At 36.7% G+C, this 20161-nt stretch overlaps 1 protein-coding gene across 1 annotated transcript; it reads right to left on the bottom strand.

Moving 5' to 3' along the window:
* Positions 1 to 4086: 4086 nt before the first annotated feature.
* Positions 4087 to 6378, bottom strand: cxcl18b (chemokine (C-X-C motif) ligand 18b). Its single transcript, XM_060860918.1, has 4 exons — positions 6219 to 6378; positions 5659 to 5779; positions 5415 to 5495; positions 4087 to 5140 (listed from the first exon to the last, which is right to left on the bottom strand). Exons 1-4 carry the CDS (start codon positions 6283 to 6285, stop codon positions 5035 to 5037), a joined length of 375 nt encoding a protein of 124 aa, XP_060716901.1. The 5' UTR covers positions 6286 to 6378; the 3' UTR covers positions 4087 to 5034.
* Positions 6379 to 20161: the final 13783 nt, after the last annotated feature.

Raw genomic sequence — 20161 nt, 5'->3', positions numbered from 1 at the left:
TATCTGTTTGTACAGTGATGTCATATTCTTTATATTTACCTGAGGTTTTTTCCCTTTTCTTACAGTTATTATGACGAATGCATACAGTATTTTATCCATTATGTTATAGTATCACATAATCACATGTTTAAGCCCCAGTGAATTTTAGGATTTCTTGGACCCTAATGATGCACTAGCGTAAGATTTCGCTCTAAATTTATATTCGGATGATGATTCTGGACGGCATCATCTGTGGTAAAAAAATAAATAAATAAATAACTTGATTTATGGAGTACCTTTCATGTAAATACACAGATCAGCCTAAAGATTAAAACCACTGAAAGGTGAAGTAAATAACATTGATTATCTTGTTACAATGGCAGCTGTCAAGGGGTGGGATATATTAGGCAGCGACTAGACAACTGGGTCAGAGTATCTCCAAAACAGCAGTGTGTTCCCGGTATACAATGGTTTTTCCTACCAATATTGGTCCAAGAAAGAACAAATGGTGAATCAGCATCATTGTACATATGGCACTGTGTACCCATGTAGGCTTCTGTCCACCACTGAATGCACCTACAGCGGGAACGTGAGCATCAGCGGTGGATTACAGAGCGATGGAAGACGGTGTCCTAACCTGGTCTGAATCATGTTTTCTTTTACACAAAGTGAATGGCTGGGTGCGTGTGTGTCACTTACCTGTGCTAGAGTTAAAGGAGTTTGATTTATGCTCTGGGCAATGTTCTGCTGGGAAACCTTGGGACCTGTCATTTGTGTGGATGTTTTTTGACACGTACCACCTGTCTAAATTGCTACAGACCAAGTACACACCTTCATGACAACAGTATTCCCTGGCCATGGCCTTTTTCAGCAGGATAATGCTCCCTGCAGCACTGCAAAAACTTTTTTTTCTGTAATGGTTTAAAGAACATTACAAAGAGGTCAAGCTGTTGATTCGGCCTCCACATTCCCCAGATCTCAATCTGACGGAGCATCTGTAGGATGTGCAGCACAATCAAGTCAGAGCCATAGAAGCCTTAAATCACAAATTACAGGACTTAAAGGGTCTGTTGCGAATGTCTTTGCAGGTCTGCTGTGGTATCTGGCACAGAGTCCATGCCTCTACAGGTTTTGGAGGCAGAAGTGGGACCTACCCAATATTAAGCAGGTGGTTTTAATGTTATGGCTGATCGGGAATAAGAAGGATGTTATGCTATGCTAAAGTGTTATGCTAAAATAGCTTAAGCTCGGAACTTACAAGGCCCAGTTGAATTTTAAAAGCATTTGTTCAGCTACTGTAATTGGCTCTAGAGATCGATTGGATGACGCCATAAAAGAAGGATTACAGTAAAGTGTCTGTGACTATACAAGAGTTTATTGGCTGTTTTTCTGCATGTATTTATTTGCTGTGATTGAGCAAGTTGCTATTCATTTACAGTGCAGGACTCAAGTCTTTATACTGACACACAATACAGAGAGGAGAAAAAAGAAAGTGAGGGAGAAAATTGAGTCCTTTAAATCCTGTTTGGTTTTTTTTTGTAATCGAAACAACAAACTCTTCTCCTTGTGAGGTACATATACAGTTTCTCCTCCGGAGAACCACAAGCAATTATTATTTCAAGTCTGCGCCGGGATTCGCTTGATATTCCAGTGTGTTTGAAGGCATGAGATTAATCAGAGTGAAGAGAGAGGAATAGAGCTAGAAAGAGGGAGAGAGAGAAAGAGAGAGAGAGACTTAAAAAAAAGACAAAGCGCCAGCCGGCCCTCCAGACTGACAAAGTGTTCAAATTTATGGAGGATCTATTCTCCCCACATACTCTCTGTTAGTTAAACCCAGAGAAAGGTCTTGATTTCCCTGGAGAACACAGCGACGAAGATACACCCACTCACTCACACTCACACACACCCACACACACACAGTCAGTGCAGTCCACTTCATCTCTGCTTACAAGACATGGTCTACATCAAGGATTAAGCCTTTCATGACTTTCTACAGAATTGAATTTTACAATTTCATGGACATCCATGCTATATCTGTCTCTCAATTACTCCACATAGACAGGGACAGTATTTGCATTTCTGAGGCTCCAAACAAAGTTATATTTGAGCTTGCCAGTGAAAATCATCTGAGTTTATTATAATTCCTGACTAGCTCCTGTTTATAGCCTTGCGTTAATTTATACCAGGTCAGTGGATTTGCACAGTCTGCTCCGTTTTTGTTAATGCGCTCTTAAATGTTTGTGAATATTGAATCAAGAGCACAACCTACTGCTGCTACGAGCAAGTAGAACACTGCTTAGTGAATAAAATAACCAATTTCTTTGTATTTTTGATTCTCATGTGCTAGATTTACACTAGAAACTGATATATTCATTTGAACTAGCCTACATTTTCTCAATGTTGTTGGTTACTCAACATTGTGGTCAAAATCGGAATGAACGCCTAAGCTAATATTCATTTTCATGATCTCAAAGTCTTAGGAGAAAACTAGCTAGAAAGCTAGCAGCTTCTTCATCCATCAGCCTAGTAGTTCCTTCTCCTCATCAGATTTTTTCAGGCAAGCCTTCTGCATTGATTTTCTATTCTATTAAATTTTCTTCATTTTTTTTAGGTTCCTGTGTGATACGAGACTTTAAAGAAATAAAAATACATCTATTTATTCAGCTAACCACTTGAGCTGTTATGATTCTTACAGTCTTTCACACATGCATGATTCATTCAGTGGCCTTAAGCAACAACACATTCATCCCAAACCCTCCACAAAACAGCCGCACTAATCATATTATTTTATATAAAAAGAATGAATAGAATTAAGACTTAATTATCTCTAATGACTCAAACAGATATCACTGGCAAACTGTGTACTGAATCCAACCAACAATTTTAAAAAATAAAAATGAAACTCAGGACAATCTCCTTAACCCTGAGTTCGTTAAGTGACGTCAAGTCATCATAGCTGCTCGCAGCACGAGCAATATGAGCAATGAGAGAACTTTCTTCAACTTCAGCTAGCAAGTAGCAACAAGCTAGCAACGTATCACATGCTAGCCTAAAACCATTCATGCTATGTACTAGCTAGCAAGCTAGACAGTAAATATTATCCATTTTAATTACAAGAGAAAGCAAGAAACAAACCGACTGAATCCAATTTATCAGCATTTGATTTTCTTACCAGTGTTATATGTCTTTCTCTTATTTTTACTTCTTCTTCATTTTTTAACAAATTTTTAACAAATACTAGTAGTGTGCTAATTTTTTGCATGTCTGTTTTAAAAACCTTGAAGCCCTCTGGTGGGCTGGAGGCCCTACATGACTACTTATATGACTCTTTATACGTAGGAGCACACAAATAGGTTTTTATCAGAGAATATGGCAACTTTTATACACCCCTAAATTGTAATATTCACTGATAAGATTATCCACCCACTTTCTGTAACGCTTACTGAAGCCTATCCCAGAGGTCTCCGTAAACCAGGCAAGGGACAGACAAACCTGAATGGGATGTCATTACAACTCAGTGCACAATCATAGACATTCTCACACTACGGACAATTTAGAGATGTCAATCTACCTACAACACGTGTCTTAGGACTGGCGAAGAAACCGTGAGTATGTGAAGGAATCTCCGTAAACAAGGAGAGAGCATGTAGTCTATACCACAATCCCAGAGCTGCAAGGTAAACATGTTAACCATTCAGCTATCATGCTCATGAAGTGTAATAAAATCATTTGTATCTCAACGATATTGCTTCATTTTTATATTTTACTCAGTAGTGAGAAGCCAGCATATTTGGAATATTGGGACATTTGTTTATAAATGTTGGGCAGTGGTGGTTCAAGCGGTTAAAGCTCCGGGTCGTTGTTCAGAGGATTGAGGTTCAAGCCCCAGCACTGCCACTGTCGGGCCCTTGAGTGAGGCCCTTAATCCTCTCTGCTCCAGGTGTGCTGTATCATCTCTGACCCCAACCTCCAGTCTGCAGACACTGTGCTTTAATGTGTATGTGACAAAAATAAAAGCTTCTATCTATCTTAAACGCACATGCAACTATGACTTCTTTACTTTTTTATGGTCTGAAAGAAAGAATAAAAAGAAAAGAAACACAGGAGTACTTTCATAGTTTATTTATTTTTAAATGTACATTTTGAAACACTACACAGACTGTTTGTATAGTTTTTAGTATGTACATGTACTTCAGTTTGCAGGATTGTGAATAAGCACAGGATATGTTATATCCGTGCCTTATTGCCTGTTATAATACGACATAGTTCTGCTTGTACGAGGCCTGCAGACTGTAAAGCAGCAAATGACTGACACCAATAAAAATACATGTCTGTTCTTGTCCTTGTTTATTCTAGCCTTGAGTATTATCTGTCCGGTATCGATTGTATCCATTGCTGATGTATATTTAAATTTACAGCTTTTTATTTTATAACAGTTGACCCATGCAATGGGTTAAATGCGAATTGAAAAGAAAACGTGCATGATATTATGTGGAAATTATGAACTCTGTCATTGTAATGATCTCATCATTGAGTAAGTTATCAAAAGAAAAAAACAAAACCGTTATATATATTCAGGTCAGCAGATGGGGCTCAATCCTCCTGTGTGAACACGGATCACATGACCAGCAAACTGATCTCTGATCATGTTTGCTTTGAGTTTGTTTACTCTCTGTTTGAACTTTGGAGTGCATTTTTTAAATAAGTTTCAAATGAGAAACGCTCTTAGACATAAGATACATAATGTACACATTGAAAACATTGAATAAGTATAAATAAATATCAGATGCTTTAAATACTAAATAATATTGTGATGGCCCACTTTAGGCCTATAAAACATTCCGTGCGCATGTTAATCCCGCAGCAAGGCTTTTCTGCTTAACAGCTGTGTTTGACGATTCTTGGAAGCGTCTGTCAGAGAGCCCTGGTAATCCAACTGGAGTTTCCAAACAGAGGAAAGAAGCTGGATATCAGCATTCCCATTGAATTTTGTTTCGGTCACATGACCACAAAGAGTTCTGGAGTTTAAACAAATATGTCCCCATCTTCATCTGCTCAGGGCTGACGTACTGTGGTTGTGTTTTCCATATCTTTTTTCACATGTCTGAGATTTCCACACTCCACCGTCTTGACAGTGGTTCTCTTTCCCTCTTTGTTTATGCTGTTAGAGATAAGTAAGCGATGTCATTACAAATTGTGTGAATACAAGAACATCTACAGTATTATATCAAAATTCACTCATGTTAAGTTATTTTGACATTCACTTAAATCTTTTCCTTGCATGCAATATTTTTTTTTTCATTGGCTTACAATAAAGAAGGCACAAAAATCCCAAAATATTCAAATGAAATAAAGTCTCATAAAGTCTCCAGCATTTTGCAGAAAACTCCTGAAGGAGAAACTGAAACTTGAATGTAATGTAAGTGTCTCCTCACCTGTTCCAGCATTCCTGAAGTTGTACCGCCTGATATATATTAGGGCTAATACAGCGTTGATCTTTTGTCTTCAGTATCAGTCTAAAAAAGCAAAACAAATCTTATTAGGAACGTGGTTCAAATTCTGACCAGAATGTTTTAAATCTGTCAGAATTCCAAGAGTTAAAATATAGGCAGTTCTAATGACTGATATATCTCCAGCTATTACTATTTTAGCATGAAGAAGAAGGTGTGAGGAACTCACATGATCTCTTTAGCTTTGCAGCGGGATCTTGGTGCAATGATGGAAAACTCTTCAATATTTTTCCACTTATAAGCCTTCTGGGACGTGTTGGGACACCTGCATCTGTCTGGCACTGCTTGAGCTGAACAACAGACATATAGATTAAATTAGATTAGCTTAGACTCGATAGATAGATAGATAGATAGATAGATAGATAGATAGATAGATAGATAGATAGATAGATAGATAGATAGATAGATACTTTATTCATCCCAAAATTCACAAATTCCAGCAGTATCCACAAAACTAGCCAAAAGATTAATGCATGCAAATAAACAAGGCTACACAAAACCTACATTGTATATTAGACATTTTATTCTATTGTGATGCTCTTTACTTGGTGCTTTTAAATGCAAAATTATTTCAACATCATTAAAGTTGAACTATACTTTCAGCTATACAGTATATTAAATTTGTCTAGTTACCTTCCTATATATCTAGATATTTAGAAGGAGGTTGCTAATAAACCCATACTGATTTGAAATATCTTAAAAGAGTCAAATGCATGATTGCAGGCTTACCATTACTGTGCTGGATGCAAAGGACCACAACCAGGATGAAGCTGACAGCATTGGTTAGAAAAGCCATAATTAATGCAGTATATCAAGAAGAGACAAAAAGTGAAAGTCTAGAAGAGTGAGAAGTAGTAATGTGAGTAGAGGAGGAGAGTTTTCACTCTTATATATCCCTGTAAAAAGGAATTTCCACAAGACACGCCCCTTATCGGAAAGGCCCCGGAATTTCCATGTTGAGCAGGGCTGGAATGTACAGAGCGAATGTCAGAGGCATTGAACTGAGGGTATTAAAGGAGTAACTGGGATGATAAAGTGCTTTTCAGATGACTGAATCACAGTTAAAAAGGAGAAATGACCATATTGGGCTACTTTCAAAGCAGCTTGCTCCATTACATTAATTTATTTGACAAGAAACTTGTAAACAAAGACTTTTAACATGAAAGAAAAATGCAGATTGTGGTCAAATTCCCACTAGCACCAAGACCTCAGCATGAAATAAATGAACAGTAAAATAATAATAAGATTAAATGTAGAAATAAAAAAAAACAAGCCTTGAATATAGCCATTACATAAAGTTTTATTTGTTTATTTGTACTTTTATTGAACATTTTAAAAAAATCTAAAATCCAAATGCAAACCATTAAAATCTGTTTCAATAATAATTTCACATTATTTAATTATACATTATTGTACATTACTATTATAGCTATTAGCTCACTCATCTCTCCACATACGGTACTTTCTGCACAGTAAGTGTTCCCAGAGCAGATATAATTCCAAGTAAAACTCTTGTAATCGATTTCAGAAGCAAAACTATCCAAAGACCCCTTGAATTTATCCAGAAGAGTCAGAGGTGGAAAGTATTTGATCATCTGCAGTTACTGCTATGGATTTGAGGAGTATGGACTTTATCTGAGTAGAAGTGGAAATTTCTCTTTCAGCTGCTTCCTATTCAAGGTCACTACAGCGAATCATCTTATCTACGTACATGATTTTGGCACAGGTTTTACACCGGATGCCTGACACAACTCCCATTTAATCTGGGCTTAAAATGTGTTTCCTGCATGAGAATCAAACCCAGCCATGATGAGAGTGCAGGATCCTGCCACTGGTCAACCCAAGGACCCTTGATGTTTTAATCAAAGTATTTGTAATTAAAATTATTTTACTTTTTATCCAGCTAACAGTTATAGCATTTTTGCATGCATATTATACAGTTATACATATTTGCATACATCTATCCATCCATCATTTTTCTGCAGCACTTATCATCCTACACAGGATCACAGTGAACCTGTAGCGTATCCCAGTGGAATTGGGTTGCACAAGGCAGGTGATGTACTAGACAGATCCAGACTAGAAATCCAACCCCCAAACCCAGAGGCAAACATGCTAAACACATGTTTTTGTGCATTTAAATGAAATTAATCCTGATTTGTATGTTTTTTTTAATTGCTATTTAATTTTTACATTTTTTTTGCACATTCATCTTTGCCTATGAACAACCTATAATGTCATCAAATATATCTGACTGATGTGGTCTGATTTTCCCCGAATTTCTTGTTATTTACAATACATATATATTCTTATATCAGTCTAAAATTTGCATGGATTAGTCAGTTAAAAAACAAACTATTTAATTACAATGTCAGTCAAACACAAATACCTTTGTAACCGAGTAATAACTAGGCACAATGCACCGTATTAACATATCTTTCAGTAGCAACTGAACATCACAGTTTTCGTGTCAATACGCTGTCATCCTCGTCCCTGCGACAAGTCAGGACGAGCACGCTGCTAACTTGCTGTGACTAATCCACAGGTTCACACCAGACTCAGTGGCCATTCTGATATTTTTCACTTGTGTGAACCCATTATGAAAAGATTATTTCTCTCTAACACATTGCAGACAGGTGTTTCACCAGAAGCACCTGAGGCTCTATAGTGATTATGTAATATCCTCTTCCTTTAACGTTTTAAACAGGTTCACACTGGTCCTGGAGTTCAGCCCTATGTGATTTACGCTCCCACAGTCATGGGAAGGTTTATGCATGAGTTGCACAATTATACTGATCCTGGCAAGACGTGTGTGCATCTTTAGGCAACTGCAGTGCGTAAAACTTTTATGATTCTTGTCATTCAGCTTCAGTTAATGTTCACATCAATAATCAGAATGGAGGAAAGGTTCTGAAAATCTCAGTGACGATGATGTGTTTGGTTTGATGATTTCAGAAACTGCTGATTACTTGAGATTTCATACATCAGTCTCTAGAGTTTCACAGAATGGTATTTTAAACCCATGGGTCCCTGAGCAAGGCCCTGAGCAAGGCCCTTAACCCTCAGTTGCTCAGTTGTAAGTCACTCTGGATAAGGGTGTCTGCTAAATGCTGTAAATGTAATGGTGGTAATCATCATCAATCGGCTGCAAATATTTGTGTTTTGCAGGCGTCAACAATCTTCTTCCATTCTGTTCTGTTTCTTGCTGCTGTTCTCATTTCATCAACTGTTGGTGGTATCTCACTGTTGATCAATTTGCCCACGTACTGTGAGTAGAGAAGTTTTGGTTTACCACGCTAACCGTGTCTTTCCAATGGTTGATAGAGAACTTACTTGTTGATCAGCTCGAACTCTGGTTTGCATAGACAATGACCGACATATCTAAGTTGCCTCCGTTGTATCTGGAGGTGTAGCGGGTCAATACCGATCGTATGGTATATCACTGCATTTGAGACTTTGTCTAAGCGCTTGATGTTGAGCATTACTCTGTAGCAGTTGGTGGCAAAACTGTTGAGGCTTTGTTTGAGCTTCTCTGTTATAATCAAGCTTTCGCAGCCATACAGAAGTATTGGTAAGCATGCTGCTTGGAAAATATTTGTTTTGAGATGGATGGGAATGTTCTTTGAGCGAAATATATCCTTGATTTTCCAGAAGGCTGCCCACACAAGGGCCTTTCTTGTGCTGATGTCAGTTTCGCTCGGCTTGACCATTGACCCCAGGTACTTGAAGTTGTTAACCCACTCAATCCTTTGGCTACCTAGCTTTAAGTTTTTACTCTTATCCTGGTTAGTGAATGCTTCTGTTTTCTTCACATTCACCATGAGCCCGACCTGTTCTGCTTGTTCGGCAGTTTCATTAAGTTTGGATTGAGCTCTTTCTAGGTTACCTTCCAGTAGTGCGAGATCGTCTGCAAAATCAAGGTCAAAAATTGCTATTGCTGGTTCTCGTCGACATTGTCTTGGTTGAGTAACAAAGCCGTTTTCGCTTTTGTTGATGCCATGGGATCTCACATGATTAAGTTCTGTATTCTTCAGAACGTAATCAATGACGATGAAGAGAAAGGGTGCAAGAGTGTCTCCTTGTAGGACTCCGGTTGTTATGTCAAATTCGTCTGTTAGTTCTCCTTCGACTAGGACTGCGCTTTTAGAGTTGTTGTATATGGTCTTGATTGGTTTACAAAGAAATGGCAATGTACCATCTGTTTTGAATTGTACTGTTTGTTTTATACTGCACAAGTTTGCACTTTATTTGGAACCGTGTGATTGTATTTAATCCCTAATTCCTTGTTTTTTTTATGCCTTTATGTAACACCATGATCCTGGAGGATATTTTTTTTCATTGTACTATATACTACACCAGCTACAGTATATATGGTTGATATAATACACAATATACAATAATAAACCTCTTGAATTGAAACTCCTCAATATCTTTCATTCATTCACACAGTTTATATCAGAGGACCTGGTTATGAGGAGAACTTCATGCATAAACATCTTTTCAAAAGTAAAAATAAATATATTACTAAGTCCAATTTTTTGTGTCTATATTAACCTTGCAACCTGAAACATTTTTTCGTTCCTCGAGTTCCAAGCCTCCGGAATCCCACGTCACCTCAGCTCGGGGCCGCAGAAGCCCGCACACACAGAGCGCACCGTAGATTCACCCTCTATGCACAGCACCATAAAGCCTTCACATACCAAACACTGCTGCACACTTAACGATTTCTGATCGTTTCTGTGTTTGTGTTCATCTCTCTTGCAGACAGTGTAGATATAATGTACATAAAATAATGCTTTGAATAAACCTATTATTGATGTGCATAGAGGAATAACTGATGCCTTTGATAAAACAAACATTATGACTTATCTGAACCAGGACAAGATCAGGCATGACTAATCAAATCTATATCTATGCCATCCAATTGGAACTCGTTTTGGGAAATAAACTACCACAGCTGCTTTAAAAATGAAAGTATTTTCTATTTTCCCCAGGTCTGGAAGGAACTAAAGTGTAATCTGATATGAGATTACTGTGTCTAATCTCTCTTGGTGCCATGAGATTGAACCGAGGCCAGATTTCCAGCACGCACACACATTAGAGCTTCTTCTAAACTTGGCAAACGGACAGCTGACAGCATGTTTAGTTAACCAGTGCAGCTGTGAGATCTCAGCACACAGAAAGCTTGTGATTTGGAGGAAAATAAAACCTAACTTGCAATACCAAGGAATTATGGCAGTCAGAGCAAACAGTTATCCCTCCTAACACAATGCATTGCATCAACTTCATTGTTTTTTTTGTTTGTTTGTTTGTTTGTTTGTTTGTTTGATTTACACAAATATGTCTAACATTTGAAGGTTCAAGAAAATTACTTACATAAATGATAATGAATCCAAAAAGTATATATTTCTTTGTTGCATTAACCTTTGGAAGTATGCTCAGTTTTGTTGTTAACTTTCCTCCTAGACTCAAATCTCTTGCAAAATAGCGTAAGTTCTTTTAGCAGTACATGTATAAAGATGTCTCTATTCATATTATTGTCACTTCTGACCAGGTTTCAGTTCCTGCTGACGAACAAAAAAATCTCCACAACATATGCTACCACCACCATGCTTTAGGGAAGTGCAAATATGGCCAAATATGGTGTTTTTTCATGCCAAGGTTAAAAACTTTACTTTTTTATCAGTCCTTTTGGACCATTCTACTTTTATGTAAATACAAATATATAGACCTATAAGCATGATTAAGTCTATTTTAGGGGTGACCTAAATATTGCACAGTTTAACTCCACATTAGGAAGCAGGATTTAAAATGCTTCAAATTCAATCTTTTCTAGAAAGCAATGAGGAAGCTCAATCAAGTAGAAGTAATTTTGTTCAGTTGTAGATAACATGACAGGTTTTCTGCTACTCCTGTCACTCATCCTTTCATACAGTAGCTTTGAAAAATTTGGTATGCATTAATCAAATTAACGTAATCTAGTATCAGCCACCCACTGGCTTAGGAATGCTGAATTAACTGCAAAGAACATGAATTAACTGCAAAGAACATGAATTAACTGCAAAGAACTGGTGATCATGGATGTTGGTCTGAGAATTGGCCTGAAGATAACAATGCATCTGTGGAGCTCTGATTAGATTAACATTTAACAACCAAATAAAAACAGCTACAAAGAGCTAACAATATATAATGTGTATATGTAATGTGAATTAACAGGCCTGCTTTTCATATAATGTAAATAAAATTGCATGGTTATATTTCCTGCTTGATATGAGTAAATGTAAACATGTATACTGTATACTGAACACTGAAATTCACTTTCAGCACTCTCTTTTTTCTCACTTTTCTGCTCTGCAGTTTCTCTGTTGGCAGAAAAAATCTACAGCTACAAAATCCTGAAAGTAGAAACTGTAAAAATCCAACAAACCTCCCCTTACAGGAAGTTATAATTGTTACAATATTAAAAATTATATTTTTTCTTCTAGTTTATTATTACTAAATAACAGCATGTATTCATCATTCATCTAGCTCTCATCTCTGAATAGTTTCTTAGCTCCTGCTGATGGAAAAGAAATTACATATGCTACCACCACCATGCTTCAGTGAAGTACAGTGTTGAGTTTCAGACAAATATGGTGTTTTGTGCCAATGCCAATTTTTAAAAATGCTGTTATAAACATTTAATCAAAGCTTTCTAACCAGTCACACTAGAGAGTTCAGCACATAAGTTCTTACAAGCTATAACTTGTTTGTAAATCACAGTTAATATCTTGGACCCTTGACATGGTACTTGTCTGTCTTTACTTTAGTTCTGACTTTAAAAGACTATCAAGACTTCAGACATACTTGTTACTTGTAGAACAATGACTTGTTTCCACCTCTGACCCAGTTTACTGTGAGGTGATAACACAAAGTGCTGAGGTGTGAAGTATATTGTGGTGTGTGAGTGTGTGTGCAGTTTTCAAGGTGGAATATCTTTCCTATACCCAAGACCAAAAATGTGACACAAGACTATCACACACAAGATAACATAAGGTTTTGTTCAAAAAATGACAAAAAAAAAAAAAAAAAAAGATAAACATTGTCTATGAGCAAGTCAATAAATAAATCAGGATAAGAAAACATAAACACATTCTAGCTGTTAAACTCTGAGTAATCATGCATGGGGAAATACAACCAAGACCACATACTGTAGAAGACACTTACTGAAACACTTAGCATGTCCTGGACTTCCCAGAATCTGGAGCATTATATGGACAACTGCCATGTTATTCTGAAGAAAAACTCCCATATGTATTCATTTAGACTTCTCTTCTCTTTTTGGAGTTTTTTACATTTAGTCTAGTTGTTTTTCAATGGGTTTCTTATTAGCAAATTTTCATTATTATTACATTTATACAGGCTAGGCAGCAATTACTTAATGATTTACTTAATCCTGTTTAAAATGTCTTAAATAGACTTTATAATATACAGTAGGTTCAGGTTTTTATTGGTGATGATGAGGAACTTCATGAGATCCTGTAATATTATGTTGGTTATAGGGGATTGTATGTGGGTGGCACGTGTTCAGGTATCTTATGAGATAGACTGTGAGTATTATTCATTGAACCATATGAACATATACCAAAGGATTACTTGAGATATCCATGAAATTACCATGTAGTTACTATGGAAACCCCAATATTTAGTCCATTGTCATTTTTTTCTCTACAGTCTCATTTACTGTGGCAAAAATATAAACAGACCCTAAATAAGTGTTGCAAGAATCTATGTTGTAACTTTCATTATTTCATATAAATGTGTGATATTAAAGGTCATATAAACATATAATCATCCATTGTCTGTTTCACTTATCCTACACAGGATACTAGACATGATGTCTATCCTAGAGGACACCCTGTACGGGCTGCAGCCCATCACAGGGCATTAATGCACACACTCACACATTACAGACAATTTAGAGATGCAAATCATCCAAGTCAAGTCAAGTCAAGAAGCTTTTATTGTCATTTCAACCATATATAGCTGTTGCAGTACACAGTGAGATAAGACAATGTTTCTCCAGGACCAGAGTTCTACATAGAACAAAGACAGAGCTAAGGACTTAGTAAGTAGTCCTAACACATACATAAAGTGCAACCGTGTGACCTGGTGCAAACAGTGCAGGACAAGACAGAAAGACAGTGCAGGACAAAAAAATACAAGACATTACATAAAACACAATACACAAAAGATAATAAAGAAAAACAGAGCTGACCCGTGTAAATACTGTAGGTTCAATCAGTACTGCGTGTGCAGAAATACTGGAATGAACACAATATTATAGCAGGAGTTACATGAGGTAATGTAAAGTATTGTGCAAAACAGCAATCAACTCAAATGTGAGACAACATGTGCAAATAGCAAAAAAAAAAAACAGTGTGCAATACAGCATGTAAACAGTTTATGTGTGTTTACTGAGGGAGGAAACCAGAGCAGCCAGAAAGAACATTAAATTTCTACACACAGGCAAACATGCAAAGAACTTATCCGTCATCCACCATGGAAGTAACAAGGCCTTGATTTCAACAGATCGACAGGACAAGATGCAGTGACTTGTTGAACATGAGATAAAACACTTGGATAAAACAGACAAGGAAAGCAAGACTTTCAAAACAACCCACATACAATATCAAAAATGTGTTAACTCTAAAACTGAGCTAAGCTAACATCTGATACAGATTTCATACAAATTTCACCAAATCACGCCTTACATCTGATCTTCACACAGGTTTACTAGCATGAGTACTTCTCATCTCATTATCATGGCCCATCGTTTATCAGCATTAACACACAATGTTTAAAAAAATCAGGTTACACAACTGTTGTGTCGATTACAAATCTGGAGTAATTAGATCCTATTGTTCCGTCCTGTTGTTCTGTAAACGTATCTGAATAGCTAATTAGCTAATCAAATGAATGACATGGGAGAGGAAATGAGGGAAGAACGACAGAGAGAGGCAACACTGGTTTAGATGAAGACTATAATTACTGTATCTAACTGATTATCTGCTTTGTTCTGACTCTGTGAAGAATAATCTCAGCAAATCAGCTTTAATTATACACAATGGATGATGTCGACAATAAACACTGGCAAAATGATATTTTACGTTAAAAATCACAAATTCCTTATTTATATATTCACTTGTTACTAATAATTTAGTCTTTCTATAGTAAAATCGGGGGGCACGGTGGCTTAGTGGTTAGCTCGTTAGCCTCACACCTCCAGGGTCGGGGTTCGATTCCCGCCTCCACCTTGTGTGTGTGGAGTTTGCATGTTCTCCCTGTGCCTCGGGGGTTTCCTCCAGGTACTCCGGTTTCCTCCCAAAGACATGCATGGTAGGTTGATTGGCATCTCTGGAAAAATTGTCCCTAGTGTGTGATTGCATGAGTGAATGAGTGTGTGTGTGCCCTGCGATGGCTTGGCACTCCGTCCAGGGTGTATCCTGCCTTGATGCCCGATGACGCCTGAGATAGACACAGGCTCCCCGTGACCCGAGGTAGTTCGAATAAGCGGTAGAAGATGAATGAATGAATGAATAGTAAAATCGCATTCACAGTTGTATAGCTTCCATAACTTAATGGATAAAAAACTGCTGACAGCAAAGGTTTCTTAAATTTATGTTTATTTAACGTAACATAAGGGTTTTATTCGCTTTCTAAACCCAACTTTATACCCACGGTAGAGAAACCTTTCACATTTGTAATCCGGGATTAGAACATGTTTTACCTGGAGTTATGAAACTGAATGAATTCAAATCCAAATTTATTTGTTTAGCGCTTTTAACAACGGACATTGTCTCAAAGCAGCTTTACAGAACATAAGAAACATAATACAAAAAGTTTAATATAAAGATTAATATAATACAAAAATTCAAGATTAATATTAGACTTATATTTAAATGTGTTTGTATTTATCTCCAATGAACAAACCTGAGGTGACTGAGGTGACTGTGGAGAAGGAAAAACTCCCTTAGATGAAAGAGGAAGAAACCTTGAGAGGAACCAGACTCAAAAGTGAACCTCATCCTCATTTGGGTGACACTGGATGGTGTGATTATAAATATACAAGTGTATTAGAATCCCTTACAGTGTAAAATAATGCGGTGCAGAAAGATGCAAGATGCTTTGCAACAGAAATCCAGGAATTTTGAAATTTGTATTATAGTAACTTTAGTATCTTCCAATGTATAGTATCTTTCTTTTCTTTTATCGTTTTTTTTTGTTTTCTTGCACAAAGGACATGTGTTCACGTGGCTTTTTTTTTTCTCTCTGATTTGAAAGCTGTTATGTAAACCGCTGACTCACTCTGTTTATCCAGTCATCATAATAGATATCACAAATACTCAAACAATAATGTTAAGCTACTGTAGGGTTTATGAATGTACAGTGCTGAAATGTCAGATTATGAATAGCCAGGATTAATTGTTAACCCTGGGTAAAGTATGAGCAGTGTGACATATGAAATAATAAAATAACCAAGGATTGTGTTTCCCTGGCGTTTACAATGACCCAGGGTAAATATTTGAAGTGTGAGAAGCTCCACAGAAGGAAGAACAGAGCTTTTTGTGCTTTTATTCTTTGTGACATTTTTTTGTCTTGTTAAAATGAGGAAAATCTGTGCTATAAGAGAGATAAGACATTAGTTGTGAAATGTTGTCGTTGCAGAAAGCTTATCATCTTTACGTTAGACAGCAATGACCATCTTCTTGTTGTTGATTATTTTTTTACTATGAGATCATCCCCAAGCATTATTTTTCTTGCTTTCACATCAGACAGAAAAAGCATTTCTGTTCATTTTCGGTTTGAGAGTATAAATGGTTTTATTAGGTGTTAAGAAAAGGTGCGTTGCACTGCATATGTTTAAGCATTTTTGCTTGCAGTGCTTGATTCAGGGGGATATCCGTCAGCTCTGACACGGCTCACCTCTTTATCTCAGTGTAACACAGTGCTGACACCAAACATTACCTTAAATACTGGAGCAAATGAGGAGAGCTAGGTCAATGCTCTGATGAAACGGTAGGACGTGGGAGACTGGGTGATTACTATATGGCCCAAAAACACACACACAAGCACACACACATTCACACACACACACATTCACATACAAACACAGGTTCTGAGGTTCTATATTAAAATGTTTGCCTTATCTCAGTTCTGAAAGAGGTGGAAAATCTGGAATCAAGAGTTATTATTATAATATTATAACTGTCCAACTGTCATGTATTCTAGATCAAATATTTGACATTTTGAAGCCGTAAACATTCTCAAGCCATATGTGATACTAGCAACACTTACACTTGCTCTTGCATGCACTTATGCAATTAGCCAATCATGTGACAGCATACAGCACATGAAATCATGCAGATACAGATCAAGAGCTTTGGATAATGTTCACATCAAACATGTTCACATGTTAAAGGTGGGGTCTCCGTTGTTTGAGCAATGCTTCAGAAAACTGTGTTGGGCCGCCAAACAAAACAAAAATAAAACTAAAACAAAACAAACGTGTAGCCAATGAGCAGAAAGGGGCGGGTCTTGTCAATATGCGGCAGAGAGAGTGTTCAGTGCGCATGTGTGACATTATCAGAAAGCGGTTTTAACATAGACATGGAGGATAAAAACAAAGAAAGAAAGCGAAAAAAGGCTTATGATAAAGCAGGAAGCAGGACCCGTGTTAATATAGGATCAGCTTTACAGCGCTGGAGAGAACTGAACGTCTTCCGCGTGAAACGGAGCTAAACCTTCACGTTACAACACACGGTACTACAAAAACACATTTGTATTACCATAGTATTACTCATTGAGTTCATTTATTGATAAAAATCTATCTGTCCCAGCAGGTTCTGACCTGCCCCAGCAGGTTCCGCCATAATACTTCTGGGTCCGGGTTATATTTGAGTTATACTTGTCTGGTGTATGTGTGGGCGGAGCTACAGTATCAAAACAGGGGTGGGACCCATTTGGGTTAGGGGCGCGTTTGTTTTGGTGATTTCAAATGTCAATATTGGCTTTCAAACAACGGAGACCCCACCTTTAATGTTCACATCAGACAGACTCAAGAAGCATCAGTTCTGTGAGTAAAATCACTTTGTTAATGAAAGAGGTCATTGGAGGATGGAGAAAAGGCTAAAAGGGAGGCTTTAGTAACTTATATAACTACTCTTTACAACTGTAGTGCGCAGAAAAGCAGTTCAGAATTACAAATATGTTACAAATATACATTTAAATCTGAAATGTTGTTATATTTTTCTGAATTTCTTTTACAATGTTTCTGTAAAGCTGCTTTGAGACCATGTCCATTGTTATAAGCGCACTACAAATAAATTTAATTGAATTGAACTTCTGTAATTTCAGAAGTGAGAGGAAAATTTGCATGCTTTAATACTAATGCATAATACTAATCTAAGCATGTATTAATACTAATACATGCTTTTTTTAAAAAGGTTATGTTATGTGCAATTTTTGTTAACTCTGCATTACGTCTGGTTAGTTGTAGAGAGAAATGCAAAATAATACCAACGTCCCATTAGGTAGTTAGTTGACTAGTAGACTAGTAAAGTTTGCCGTTAGTCAAACCAGAGAAATAAAGGTAGTGAGATTCAAATAGAAAACAACTACAAATGAAACTCAATAAATTTGTGAGTAAATTATTTTACTATGTCTACACCACTGTGAAGGAGGTAAAATGGGATATTTATTTTGGCACTATACATGTTTTTTACCCTGGAAAATGTTAACAGCGTCCACAAACATGCACGTACCTGCTGGAAATGACGCAACTTTTTAAGTGTCATCAGATCACTGAGAGCATACGACAACCTTGGACAAGTTCACGATGCTGTCCAGATCATTTTGCTGAAATTTTTCAAAAACATGGCTGTTTTTAATGCTTTATTTCAATGATGAGAAGCACTGAGACACTGAAAATGTGACATTCAGTATTACTCAAGGTATTTTGAAGCTTTGACTCTTAACAGATGACAGGAAGTGCAGTGATTGTGCGTAAGGGATAAGGAACGACATCCTGGGGATTTGTCATACAGAACTCATGGGTTTCAAAGTATTGCTTAATCACCACATTTCACTGTGAAGTTTTTAATTACAAGACATCTTGACACTGAATACACATATCCTTATGTGTAATGTTTGACAATTCTGTATGTGAATCCTCATTTAGGATTTATATTTAAATGATTTTAAACTTTTCTGGACTTTTCTATCCCAAAGACTCAGGGCACAAGGCAGGGGACACCATGGACGAGGTGCCAAGCATCACAATCATACAAACATTCATATTCTTCGCCACCGCTGCCTCCAGCTTGTTCGTTATTCGATCCTTTTTTTTTTTTAGTTTTACATATTTTTTATTCTTTTGTTTCTATACTTCTGTAAAGCTGCTTTAGGTTAATGTTAATTGTTAAAAGTGCTATACAAATAAATTTAATTCAGTTCAGTTCAGTTTGACAACGGTACAATACGTCACCGCAAGGAAACCCTCAAAGCACAGAGCCTTTTATCTATAGCCTTAACAGGTTTAACCCTTTAACCCTCCAACTGATCCTGCCTTATTTTTCTTATTCTTATTTTTATTCTATGGCAATAAGTCTTCTTCAGTTAGTAAGGAATGACGCATGTAAGAGGATTGCTTTTAGAAGAACATAATAAGTGACAGGGTTTTGAAAAAGTCATGTGCTTATTGACCATCAAATACTGAAGTGTTTTATTAAAAAAAAATAATAATAATAAATAAATAGATAGATAGATAGATAGATAGATAGATAGATAGATAGATAGATAGATAGATAGATAGATAGATAAAATAATAAAAATAAAATAATAATAAATATAATAAATACTTACCATTTAACATTAGCTACCATAAGAATAATTAATTCATGTTTTTTTTTCAACTTTACCTAATAGAATAGAACTTAACTGAAACTGAAAATACAGTTTGTCACTTATTACAATTAAAATTTTGTACAGATAATTAAACAGATAATTAAGCTCAAATCTGTGTGACATGGTTCATTCAGGTGCATCACACAGTTGCAAAAATCAGGGCTGTCTTAAAGCTGTGAAAGTTGTGATTCAGAATTTGTAATTTGAGCGTTGACATGACTTTTCTTTTAATTTAAAGAACCTCTTTTGTAAGATGTGTTGTAAGGATTGTGGTAAGGAAATGACGGTTATGGAGTGGATGATATCTGAACATTAGAAATGAGTGTCCATCGTGATGACCTTGTTTCGCATACAAAGGACAGAAAGAAAAAAAAGTGTCTGCCTTTTACTTATTTTTTAAGAGCTGGGTTCAGGTCTTTTGTGTGTTTTTTGAGATTAAATTAGAAGAAGAGGTTTTTAATTATTGTCCCATATACATTACAGCACAGTGAAATGTTTTCTTTACATATCCCAACTTTGGAGGTTGGGGTCAGAGCACAGGGTCAGACATGATACAGCATTTTTAGAGCACTCAGGGCTAAGCATGGATCAACAGCCTGGAGCCTTCACCACTGGTGCAATATAGATTATTGCTGAAAGAAGTCAACCCTGATTACTGATGTTTAATGCTTCTGTCAGCAACTCAACAAACGCGGTTAACAAAGATCTAAAAGTTAAACAATGGCATT

The sequence above is a fragment of the Tachysurus vachellii genome, chromosome 24 (assembly GCF_030014155.1).
Source record: "Tachysurus vachellii isolate PV-2020 chromosome 24, HZAU_Pvac_v1, whole genome shotgun sequence".
NCBI classification, from domain to species: Eukaryota; Metazoa; Chordata; class Actinopteri; order Siluriformes; family Bagridae; genus Tachysurus; species Tachysurus vachellii.
This window is presented reverse-complemented; position numbering and strand designations above follow the sequence as displayed.

Excerpts from the sequence above, each read along its gene's own strand:
- cxcl18b (XM_060860918.1), bottom strand. The coding sequence starts at position 6,285 with ATGGCTTTTCTAACCAATGCTGTCAGCTTCATCCTGGTTGTGGTCCTT. Across the intron at positions 5,496-5,658 it reads TGCAAAGCTAAAGAGATCAT|ACTGATACTGAAGACAAAAG; the intron begins GTGAGTTCCTCA and ends TTGCTTTTTTAG. Across the intron at positions 5,141-5,414 it reads CTTCAGGAATGCTGGAACAG|CATAAACAAAGAGGGAAAGA; the intron begins GTGAGGAGACAC and ends TATCTCTAACAG.